This window comes from Diadema antillarum, unplaced genomic scaffold (assembly GCF_040938485.1).
Source record: "Diadema antillarum isolate AM-2024a unplaced genomic scaffold, OU_Dant_1.0 scf00000037, whole genome shotgun sequence".
In the NCBI taxonomy this organism is placed as follows: Eukaryota; Metazoa; Echinodermata; class Echinoidea; order Diadematoida; family Diadematidae; genus Diadema; species Diadema antillarum.
Window position 1 is genome coordinate 1570320 of NW_027270926.1, and position 12858 is coordinate 1583177.

The 12858-nt window shown below is 39.3% G+C and overlaps 1 protein-coding gene across 1 annotated transcript; it reads right to left on the reverse strand.

Annotated features, from left to right (window-relative positions):
- Positions 1–609: 609 nt before the first annotated feature.
- Positions 610–10483, reverse strand: LOC139708762 (solute carrier family 28 member 3-like). Its single transcript, XM_071620710.1, has 10 exons — positions 10395–10483; positions 8058–8341; positions 6064–6205; positions 5081–5272; positions 4287–4448; positions 3455–3711; positions 2870–3038; positions 2499–2675; positions 1461–1641; positions 610–735 (listed from the first exon to the last, which is right to left on the reverse strand). Exons 2-10 carry the CDS (start codon positions 8303–8305, stop codon positions 662–664), a joined length of 1602 nt encoding a protein of 533 aa, XP_071476811.1. The 5' UTR covers positions 8306–8341; positions 10395–10483; the 3' UTR covers positions 610–661.
- Positions 10484–12858: the final 2375 nt, after the last annotated feature.

Genomic DNA, 12858 nt, shown 5'->3' on the forward strand with positions numbered 1-12858 from the left:
CCAGCAAAATGTGTCTCTAAAAGATCGGTATGTTGTCCAATCAAGAGACAAACTAAGGTTGACACTTTGTATTCCGATTACATTGTATTCGATTCATTCTGATCATTCCGACCAAACTTCACAACTCCATTAGAACGTGCGGAACCCTTACGTCGCGATAAAGAAGACTCATGCAACAGCGCCCTTGTTTCCTGATGTGATGATTATAAATTGTGTGTTCAAACTAATGATGTAAGAATTGAAACTCCAGTCTGCACTAGAGAGTCCAGTCTGAACTCCTAACTTCCTTTTATGTCCAATCAGTTACTGACCGTTGAGCTTAAGGAAAAATATTAGATCCTTATCTTAGTGCTATTATGTTATAAGCAGGTTTGTTATTTTGTGATTTATGACACGTTTGTGGTTTGAGTACACTGTGGTCCATTTCTAATCGAAGTGCCCTACCCTGTTTTCAGTGCAGTGGCTTTAACCTTGACCTTCATAGATCTTAGTGTCTGTAGCCACTTCCTTTGGTTGATGAGGAACAGTGAGGGAGTTTCCCTTATCCGTTGGCTACACGTAGCCAGCCGGTTACACGTAGCCAGGAGTAATTGGCAAACATAGATGTTTCCCCATTACTCATTGGGATCATCCACTTCCAATCCTCTTCCTGTTTGCGTGTTCAGTATAAAGTCGTGACTTCTGGAATTGAGGTCGAGTTTGTCGGTAACACCTCCTCTGGAACATAAAGTATGCCTGTAAATACAAAGAGATGGAAGTTCTAATTGAAGTCGTGAACAACTGTCACCTCCATCCTCCTCCTTCACTGGTAGGACTGGACGGTTTCAAATTATGCAAAACGTCCTGATAAATTAAAGAAACACAAGTTGGTCGGAGACGATTCACAAAGTGAGTTTGCGCTGCTGATCAACACGATGTGTTTCAATTCCTTCCTCCCGCAGGAAACTGCAATTGCGGATAGTACGGTAGCTAGCACCAAGGACTGAAGGAGGTACCTCACTTGCTGGCACCTTGACAGGATTATTTAATTATACTCGTCCTCTATGCCTTCACAAGCCTAATACATTTGTACAGACAGCAATATCTTACGTTACATCTCAAAGCTTTCGAAAAGCCTACAACTGCTGTTATACAAAGCCAAACGCAGTCCCACAGCAAGAAAGGAATGGCAAAGAATTAGCTGTCTTCAAATAACCAATATTGCTTCCAGATTCCCTAATCTCTGGTAGAAAAAGCTGAGGATCTAAGCACATTGTGCTGATCGTAAAGTATCACTCTATTGTTTCTTAGGAGAAACTAAAGTGCATGGCCATGTCGTAAATTCATAGAACATGTCCTTTTTGTTGTTAGTCGAGATTTGTACAAATAAGTGTTGTGTCTCCCTTGGTATGTATTGGGTGCTTGATAGATAGTCGTTACCTATGTGGTACTTGGTACACTCCTATACCAGATGTAATTACCTGCAATGCAAGCTGTCATAAAGCAGGCCACCGTGCCAGCAACAAGGGCCCTAATGGCCACTGCAGTCATGTCCTTCTTCCTCTCAGGGGCCATTGGAATGAGTCCTCCGAGGACAATGCCTATGGAACCAATATTTGCGAATCCGCACAGTGCGTAGGTTGCAATGACCTCAGATCGTTCCTTTCGCGGCGAGGGAAACAAAGGGGAAAAGGAAGGAAAATCGGAGATTAAATCATATTTAGAAAGAAGTCATCATTCGAAATAGAACTTGCAAGACATTTCAAACACGAGCAACATAAAGTCACGCTTTGGATTTTTTTTTAGCTGTCTTCGCAATGATGAAGGAAAGGAGCAAGAAAATCAACAGGAGGCAAGAATATTCCTCAGACCTTTGTCCGTTATAAATTTGTATCATTAAAAAGGCGTCATCACGTTTTTTCAACCTGCAAACACAAGCGGAAAGAAAAGCCATAATTCCTCATCCCAATCTTCCCTTAAAAAAAAAAAAAAAAAACGGTTCCCAAGGCAAGGCATTCACTCGATAGAGCTTGAAAATTGTCATCATGGTTTCGTACCAATAATTATTGTATTTTGTGTTACATTTCACATATGAATTCATGCTTTCATGCCTTAATATTGGAGCATTGTATAATAAACTACTTAGGGCTGATCAACATCAGAAAAGATAAATCACTACTGTCATCAGGAAGCTCCATATCCCAATATCTTTATGAGAACTATTCTTACTACTCTTAAGAACTATCAAGTCGTACTTTTTGATCTGTGTAGATATTCTAACAATGGTTGTTTAGAATTATGTTTTATTCTTCAGAAGCACACTACACACTTCAAAATGATAACAATGATTCAAATAGCGATGGTGAAACGACTGCAGTTTCTTGCTTGTTTGCTTGTTTGCTTGTTTGCTTTTGCTTGTGTTTATGAGCATGTATTATTTGCTCGCAGATTCGGGGACGTGTGTTAAACACCTTAGCTTTTTTTCCCCCCCATTTTTCTTTTTTCAGGTCGCCTCCTACCGACAAGGTGGGTCCTGCTCCCGTTTCCCTGTTTTCGATGTACTGGGCCATAACTTCGTAGGCATAGAACTCATTGACGAAGGTCTTGAGGCCAATCAACTCGGCCACTACGTTGCAGTCCGCCCACTCGACCCCCATGATGAACGCCAGGGGCATAAAGACGTACGAGCAGATGAACTGGAATATGACAAACACACAACAAGAGAAGGGGAGAGAAAAAATGAAACTAAGGACGTTCTTATATAACGATGAATGAATATGAACGCAATGAAGAAAATTATTATGCATTTCCATTCACTGTGTATTTGACAGAGTGCATGGAAGTGTAGTCATCATTGCTAAATATCAAACTACTTTCGAATATAATTTACCTCAAAGGTTAGCTGAGGGTATCCGACGAGGCCACCGAAGTAGCCGAGCAGAGCGTTAACGAGAGCAAGAAGGGAGAGGAATGCGATGAGGTTGGCGGCGATGTTCAGGACGAGTGGGATGGCGGCCGAGGCTCCAGATGCGGCTGCTTCAACCACGTTGCGCTCATCTCTGTTTACGAGTTTCAACAAAATATGGGGGAAGAAAGGAAAGAACCAGAGCGAAATGTTACAGGCATACGTATCTATGCTACTCAGTGTTCTCATGGGAAGAAAAATGCTTTATTAGACCATGCATTTTTCTTGTCTCATTCATTTCCGAATAACATATAAATGACGAATAACATATGCACGTGAAGTTATCACAAGATATTTATTGCACTTGTGCGGTAGAGCTTGGAGAAAATTTCTTCCTCTCTATATTTTGTTACAGATGTAACGATATAGTTAAAAACAGAACAATTTATTTTTTGCATGTGTCACATGACTCTCAAAGCAATACGTGGGACAGATTTGTTTACTTAAATCTACGTGGATTGCTGTTGATGTCATTCCCAGAGGATCTAAATTATTTTGTCGTGACATTACCCCTTCGGGAGCTTAACGCCATCTACTGAAGTGTGCTTGGATTGCTCCGTCTCCGGAAAGAAGAGCTTGGAGATGGCCAGAGCTGCCGGGGCGGACATCACGGAAGCCGTGATGAGATGTGTGGCGTCGATGCCGTTGAGGATGTAAGCGCCAAGCGTGCTGCCCGCTACGGTGGCAAAGCCTCCAGTCATGACGGCGTGAAGTTCAGATCTTGTCATGTCTTTCAGATAGGGCTTAATCAAGAGTGGCGCTTCGGTCTGATAGCACGGAAGAAGGTAAATAAAATAACTTTGAACGGGATCAAACGAAGGAGTAGAGAGAAATAGCGAGAGATGAGGGAGGGAGAGGGGAAGGTAGTAAAAAGAAGAAGAACTGAGCAGCGCAAGAGACCAAAGAAGACGTAGACTTTGATCAAACATGTCAAAGTAGAGGCAAAAGTTATCACTCCAGTAGTTGTAGGCAGCAGTGGTGATAATAGTGAAGCTGTTAATTAAGGTCATAATTACACATAAATTGATTATATGCTCCAAAATACCAACTTTTTCTATTTGCATTAATACTTCCTTTTATTCGACACATCAAGACCCTAAGCATTACATCTTCAAATGTTTTCATCCTGATTTTGGCTTATAGTCATAAAGTTATCACAAATGATCGTACGCCTGTGCTTGGTTTGCCTGTCCGGATGTAATGTGTAACTCAGCCATGATTATAATAATGATATGAATAACAATGCTAAGTAATTATCTTTAATTCGTATCCATTTTTCCGTTCTTTGATCGAATTACGTGATAAATCTCATTTGGGGATGCAAGTTGTCGCTACTGGTTACCATGCCAACAAAGATGTTGCCTGCGGCGTTCAGGGACTCGGAGCCCGATGTCTTCATGGTTCGCTCCATGAGCCACGCGACTTTCTGTATCAGGACCTGCATGACGCCCCAGTAGTACAGCACTGAGATGACACTACCGAAGTAGATGATAATCGGCAAAACCTGAAAGAGTCCGCAACGACAGACACAATCACATTGTCAGTTGATTGTGGACAGCCATCACCAAAGGTGCCTTCTCTCTTCTTTCCTTATCCTTTTCCTATCGTTGAAGAGTATGACAAAGCTGGCAACATTTGTATATCCCCTGAATTTTGCAGTCCATTATTTTCTGAAAATATCTGTCAACTACGTTTTATTGAAGTTTGACCACAACAGCTATATACAGTGACGAAGCAATTTAGAAGCCCAAAAATATTTTTATATTCAGATTCATTTCGTGTGTGTGTGTGTGTGTGTGTGTGTGTGTGTGTGTTAAGATTTCCTGCTTGTCATTAAAGCAGATCTTATGGATTGCAAACGGTATAATGCAATTTTGAGATATTTTGCAACTTGAAACTTTTAGAAATTTTAGAAAGCTATATCTCGATTATAAGTATTGCTTTCGTGACCTTAGAAACGATATCGTTAAGATTTGCTGCTCCTCCTTTCAATAACAATAAAAATTTGCTGTCTGCGATGTTCAACCATGCATGGTTGAGATTGGTAAGGCGTGATTAACATCTTTCGATAACTTGCACCCTCGTAGTCGCAATAGAGATTGGTAGAATTAGACTGGCAGTAATATGTTGACTTACCGAGAAGGCGAAGTAATGCTCGGCGTAGTTATCGCCAAAGACAAAGGCGGAACCAGCGGACGAAAAATTTAGAAAAGCGAAGACGACATCACTCAACCATTCAAAGAGGACGAACCCCGGATATGTTCGCAAGATGAACAAACCCAAAAGAAATTGTATAGCGAATCCCCATAACACTGGTCTCCACTTGACCTAAGAAGACAAAGGTAATTGATCCAAAGCAAGAATTAAAAAAAAAAAAACTACAGCGTGGCTGATACAGCTCAAGCTGCTAATGTGGATAAATACCCAAAATAAGTATTAAAAAAAATTGATTATTACTACAATTTACTACTCACGAGGGGACTACATTCTACAAGCTAGGCCTCTTAGCAGTCCCTTCCATTTCTGACTTTTTTTCTTTGTTACGATTCAGTTACTGTTGGCCCATACATTTCTTTATCTAAAAGTATGTTTTGCCTCATTGCAAAAAAATAAATAAATAAATAAATAAATAAATAAAAATAGCGTGCATTTATATCGCACTTGAATATGCAAAAGTCATATTGTACTTTACTTTGTCTGTATGCAAATGTCATATTGTATACTTTCGTCAGAAATGAAATGAAATGAAATGAATGAAGTGAAGTAAATAAAGGACTCCAAATACCCTGTGATACTCATCTCCACTTGCTGGGACTTAGTACTTGTTTGGTAAACAGAAACGAGCCGTAACTTGTATAATATAAGGAAGGGTTCCTCGCTACGTTAATTATCATGGGTGCGATTGTCAAAACAAAAAAATGGGAACCCCTCTTCAAACCTGTCAAACGTTTGATGCAACCAACGCAGCCAATAGACATCTGTTCACAGTCTTCGGAAGAAACAAATATGAAAGTTGCATTATTTTCTGTTTGTGTGTGTTATTACATACTGCTATCTGCTGTCATGATATTCTGGGAGGATATCATTGTTTCTCTAAGAGATCATTCCGAATGACTCACCTTACTTGGATATTTGGAGAAGACGTAGGAGAAGGCGATGAAAAAGATAAGACCGGCAAACGATATCAGATTTTCAATGTTGTCTCGCGTGAGGAAATACAGAGCAACTGCGATTCCCGCCACTAAGATAAGATATATCGGCCTGTGGAAAGAAGGCAAAATGGTGAAACCGCCGTGCTTGTATCATCTTCAAATTTGTGTAATAAATATCGCTCTCTCGAAGAAACTGAAGAAAATGGTGGGCGCATATAGCTTAATCAATACTCTCTTTTTTACTAAGTTTGACCTTGAACTCATTGATTGGGATTCGGTGTTCATAACTTGCATAGTTTAACAACCATTGTGGACTTCTATCTCTCATATCTGACAAACTCTTTGCTGGCGGAATCGAAATTTTGCCTAAGTTTTCAAATGACATTGACATAATTCTCATAACTTCCGTTGAACTCCCCACCTACTTTCCCTACTGACCCCTTACTAACTAATAGGCCAATAGTATTAGTTTTAACCTGGACATTTCCGGTAACAAGCTGATTTTTTCAGGATAGCTCCAGGAATGTGTCTAGAATAACATACTTAAAGTCCTCATAAATCCTCTTTGAGCGTTTTCTGCAATCCAAGATGGCGTTCAAAATGGCCCCATTTCCTTTTCAACCAGGTATCCTAAATACAAAATTTGAATGTCTTAATATATGTTTTGAAGCATGAAGAACTCAATAAAATACGTATTAAGAGATGTTGACGCACACAAGTACCGTAAACCAAGATGGCCTCCAAAATGGCCTCCATTTTCTAAAATTCTTATAATTGTTCAACCAGGTAACTCAAATACAAAATATATATTGAGACACTTAAGTGCGGATCGGGGTTACTGCATGAGTTCCTAGGTATTGAGAAAAACAAGAAATGGCGCCATTTTGGACACAATTTTGGATTTCTGAAAGTGCTTAAGCGCTTTATGTGTGTTTCAGAATCTCTGAAAAAGTATTCTATTTGGTTCCTTGTGACTCAAAACGTATATTTCGACATTTGAAGTGTGTACAGGTGAAATCTACTTGCAAAGTTATGAGGGAAAAAAAGAGGAAATGGCGACCATTTTGGACGCCAATCGGTGGATTAAGGCACTTGCGTGCTTCAACAACTCTTACTTTGTATTTCATTGAGTCATGCTTCAAAACATATATTTAGGCATGAAGGTAATAGAGATGTTTAGGAAATGGCGGCCATTTTGGACGCCATCTTGGATTACGGTACTTGTGTGCGTCAACATCTCTTAACCCTTTCTGTGCCGAATTCTGAAATCCCTTAGTACACAGGCCACCAGGTTCCCGTAGGGAATGGGTTAATATGTATTTTATTGAGTTTTTCATGCTTCATAACATATGATTAGACATTTAGATTGTTGAAAAGTTATAAGAATTTCAGGAAATGGTAGCCATTTTGGACGCCATCTTGGATTGCGGAAACGCTCAAGGAGGATTTATGAGGACTTTAAGTATGTTATTCTACACATATCCTGGACCTATCCTGAAAAAATCAGGTTGTTACCAGAAATGTCCAGGTTTAAGCCTATTTTGACCTAATGCTCTTGGACTCTAAAGCATTGCAGGCATGAAAATGGTGATTGGGCCAGTCGGGAGAATATATCCTTAATATAACAGACTCAACATTACTGATGAATTCAAACCCTTAAAGGGGGACTCCACTTATGCTAGAATTGATTTTATTAACCAAAATAAGTAATAGCGTGGTGATTTCTAGGCAAAATACTTAAAGCGTTGAAAAATCAGAACTTTCATATTTGGTTTAACAAGTTGACATTTCCCCTGTTCTGTTCGTTTGACAGTATTCTTCTTATTGATATTAAACTAGAACGTGGAGTACAGGGAGTTTGGGTTGAGACCCATCCACCTGCCCATCACAGGAGGGATCCCGTCTATTTCATGTTTTTATATGATTAATATCATGTCATGGTACTTGAAACAGAAACATACCACTCGAGATATTTCCACGATTCATCAATCTTCTTCACCGTGGGCTGTATGACGTGCTTGTCGATGTCATCACCCCGCGTGTCTCGTATGAGGATGTAGCAGTAGACGAACACGACCAGGCCGGTGATGATGAGTAAAACGAACACGGCGTCGAAGTCGTAGATGCAGGCGTATATGAGGTAAGCGGTGTAACCCAGGAGAAGTGTGATTAGAATGCAGTATCTCACCAGAGTCCGGTTTGTGGTCATGGAGCCCTGTATGATGTCAGTGTAACCGTAGATGACCTGCAAACAGAGTTAATCTGATGATCAGCGATAGAAACTCAAACGATGATGGACTATTTCCCATGACAACTTCTGGAATAATGATGTTAATATTAATCCAGAAGTTGTCATTTCATAAACATAATGCTTATTAAAAATCATCAGAAATATATATCGAAGCATTTTATTTTATAGACGCACACCTCGAAGACCACAGGTTCACTGTCATCATAGAACTGTGAACGCATCCGTTCAAAAAGATCTTGGATCCGGATCATGATCCGAATCGCCACCAAAAACAACAACAACAACAACTATTCACCTGTTATTTTCATCACATAAAGCAAGACCTGAAACCTCTTAAAGATTCCTTCATAACTTTTTGAGTTACTTTTTGCCTGCAGAACACACACACACACACACACACACACACAAACAAACACACGCACAATCTAACTTAACAAACGCCCGCAAAGACGTAACGGGGCGTAGGTGAGAACAACTCAAAGTGAGGGACAAGTCAAATGAATAAATTTCTTTGAATATCTGTCGTCTCATACCACAAGCTTTCTGGATACGAAAACGAATTTCTCGTACTTACAATCCATTAACACCATACCAAAGATGTGATGTCAGCATTTGCTGACAATTATCACGTAAACGATTCATCGATAAAAGAATGTGTTCGTAAAATTTCAAACAAATATTGTGGACCTGGTACTATTTTATACGCAAAACGTGGGAAAGCGCTGGGTTTTTTTTTTAAATCTATTCTTCCCTGGGTAATGGCAGTTTTCTAGAAGGCCAAGGTGTTAAAATTTAGAGCATTCATTTTGTTTCCTCTGAGGTGAGGTGGCGAAGAAAACGGATACTGTGGGCAATTATTTTCCAATCACTGCATGCATGCTGGCCTGATTACACTTCTCATTATCGTGACACGACCTTTGCTCCCTCGACAATTGCTCCGGTCTTAATTTCTCTATAAAGGACTAAAGGTTATTTTAGCGCTTATGTTGTGAAAAGGTTTTAGGATTTGTATAAAGTTAGGATTAGGATTACGGTTAGTATAATTACTAGGATTATTGATATGAACACTGGCCGAGTTATTTCGGCCCAGCAACGACAACTTCAGTGCGCTGGTTCTCCCTTTTAAATTGAGAATTTCTATATACTTATTGATCAATGTATTTTCACATTATATACATCTAATCTATTTTATTGTAAGCTATTTTATTGTTTGTATTTTGTTTTAATGTTCATGACATTTCTATCTGTATATAACATGAGCAGGGCCCCTTGGTAGAGCAGTTAACCAACTGAAAGGGCTACCCTACTAAAAGAATATTGAAATAAATGAATGAATAAATAATCTTTACTGTACCTGGAATGCAATCAAATTTTACCAAACTAAACCAAATGAACCTCCTCGACGCGTGATGATACGGATTTGCAAAGAACGGAAAAGTCAGTAACAATAGCGAGTGGAAAAATTTCTTTTTATTCCACAACAGAACGGGTGAAGTTTGTTAAGTTTCCGGAGGTTTGTTTATCCGAAAATAAAGTAAGGTTCGTTATTCCGAACTACCTTCGTTCGTTTGTCGGAAAATGAAACACAAGTGAAATAAGGTACGTTATTCAGAAGGTTCGAGTATCCAAAAATAAAATAAGGTTCATTATTCCGAAACACACAAATTCCCAATACCCATATGTTCATTGATCCTAGAATAAAATAGGTTCTTTATATTCCACCATTGTGGAGTTATGTCATTCCGAAGGTTCGTTAATCTAAAAATGAAATAAGGGTCGTAAATCCGGAAATGAAAAGAAGGTGCTACGAACGAACCTTCGCGATTACGAACCTTATTTCATTTTCGAACTAACAAACCTCCGGAACAACGAAACTTCGGAATTACGAAGCGTATAATCGACAGAGCAAGTGATACTACGATACTGTCATTGGCAACGGCAACAAAGCTGCATATACTTAGTCATATTTGTCTCTAATGGTCCGGAGAAGTAAGATTATTGTACATAAGCTGTCGCGTGAGTTCATGCCCCATTGAAATCCACTTACTGCCCAGAAACGGCTTTGGAGATCCTTGTCATTGTTGTTATCGTCGTTGTCGTGTTCACCATCGGTTTCACCATCTTTGACGACACCGTTGATCTATGGGAAACAATTGAAAGCATACATAAGTATACTAATACACAACTAGTGCTAATGTATAACTGTTAGTAAATTTGCTTGTTTCTTTGTTTTATCTGTCTGAACACGGGTAAACAAAACCCATCCCCCCCCAAAAAAAAAAAGAAAAACAACAACAACAACAACAAACAAAAAAACAAACAAACAAAAAAACTCGCTCTCGGTCGTGAGGCTGTTTTTCAGCAAGTCCGTTTAGGCCCACATGTATGCAGAGATGAACAAAGATAACGCAAAAATGAAATTCAACATGGTGACGAATCTAAACCAAAGTGAACGTTCATAAATGGTTTCACTAAACCTGACATTTATTGCCAAATAATGAAACGATAAGACAGTATCTTTTTATAACTACTTCTTAGATACATCCAACTACACTTCACAAATAAACATTTATGTGTTAAACCAGAGTTTTTGATAGTTTGCAATTTAGCCACAAGGCGGTGACAAATTATAATAGAAAATGAATTATGTGGAATCATATCAGGTGATCAGACATCGGGTAATATCACGATTCAACATAATAGAAAGCTAGCAACGTTTACCACGTTACAACGTTGTTGATATCTGTTTATATATATATATATATATATATATATATATATATGGGTTTTAATCTCATTCACTTCTGTTCGTTATTGATCAGTGACTACCAGGAAAGGCTGGTTGACTATCAGGTAAAGTCTGATTGACTATCAGGAAAAGTCTGATTGACTACGGGAAAGACCGTTGACTATCAGGAAAGTCTGATACAGTATTCCATCACGGACAAGGCACAACTACTGGCTGGGATGTCTCTATGGGGGCCGGAGGTGTGAGTTTGCGTCAGTGAAAGACAAGATGAGGTGGGTCTCTGAACCGTTTATCTTCGTGATAGTAAATCGGAGCATGACGTTGGCAATGTAAGTCCATTGAAAAGCTATCAGGGATTCATTTTTGTCATGTTTTTTAACACTGATTTCATCCTTTCATCTTTGGCTGTTCGTGGAGGGAACCAGTCCATGGATGCGTCGTTGCTACGCCAAACGCGCACATACACACTGCGCGGTTACCATGCACTGTGGCAGCAACTACCAGACTAGACGCATTTCATCACAAGCAGGTTAGTTTTGAAATCCGTCCGACCAGGAGCAGACGTATTCCCTTGTGTGTATGTTCTGCTTCAGAAACGGATTTTATTCTAACATCACATCGCATCCTGGTCGCTGATGAAGAATGCGATGACTAACCTGTTTGGTGTCTTGTTTCTAAAACATGCGCTTTCCTCGCCAGGATAAAGCGTTTTAATGCCATATTGGGTTTTAATCTCATATATATATATATATATATATATATACACTTGGTGATTCTATCCTTCTATGAAGAGTGCTCGATATCCTCAAAGGAAGAGCTTTAGACAGAAGTATTGCAACAAGTTCACTCGGTTGACATCAGGTTCATCCGTATTTTATTGCTACTCGGAGTTTCATGCCACCTTCATTTAGGGGCAATCATCAGGCAATGATTAAATACATCCCAGAAATGCATTTGGATTGAATTAACGCATTTTTAGCGCGTGATACCAAAACAAAACAAAAACAAAACAAAACAAACTATACGCGCCTGGACCATAGGGACCAGTGCGCACTTAATCATATCCATTATTACGTATATCGGGCAATGATTAAACCGTTGGACAATGCATCGACACCATAAGCTTGTGCGCTATGACCGTAGTTACCAGCGCATACTGAATCACATTCATTATTACGCAATAATAATAATTACAATTGTTCAATGCATCGGATAGACTTGACGCGCTTTATAGCGCGTGACACAATAACAAAGTAACAAAGTAACAATAGAGGCCAGTGCGTACTGAATCACTTTCATTATTACGTATGAGTAATAGCATCTGGAAATGTGCATTGATGTAAAGAAAGCCCAGGTGTATACATGCATCAAATTAACCAAATATGCGATGAATTATTAAACAAAATTGTTAAGAGTTATTAAACAAATAAATTGCAATGAAGATAGTTCACAATTAGATGCAGAATACGGAAAGATGGATTATTGCGGAAATCCTTCAGTAAACAGGAGGACACGGCGATTTCAATCTAAGACTTGAAATTACAGATGTAGAATTTATTTTCATGGCGGCACTTCGACACAAGTTCTGGTCTCTTGTTGAGTAGCGTTTGCTTACTTGCGTTCATGATAAGAAGCTTCTCGGTGAGACATAGGTCGCACCTCTTTGACTCGCTGGTGTACGGGAAGGCATGGCTGGCGATGGACCATTCGATGGTATACGGTGTGCTGTTCTGGTTCAGGTTCCAGATGAATTTGGAAAGCT

Coding starts and splice junctions, on each gene's coding strand:
- LOC139708762 (XM_071620710.1), bottom strand. CDS start 8,305: ATGACCACAAACCGGACTCTGGTGAGATACTGCATTCTAATCACACTT. Junction 3,039..3,454: donor GGCGTTAAGCTCCCGAAGGG/GTAATGTCACGA, acceptor ACTCGTAAACAG/AGATGAGCGCAACGTGGTTG. Junction 2,676..2,869: donor ACCCTCAGCTAACCTTTGAG/GTAAATTATATT, acceptor GTCATATTCCAG/TTCATCTGCTCGTACGTCTT.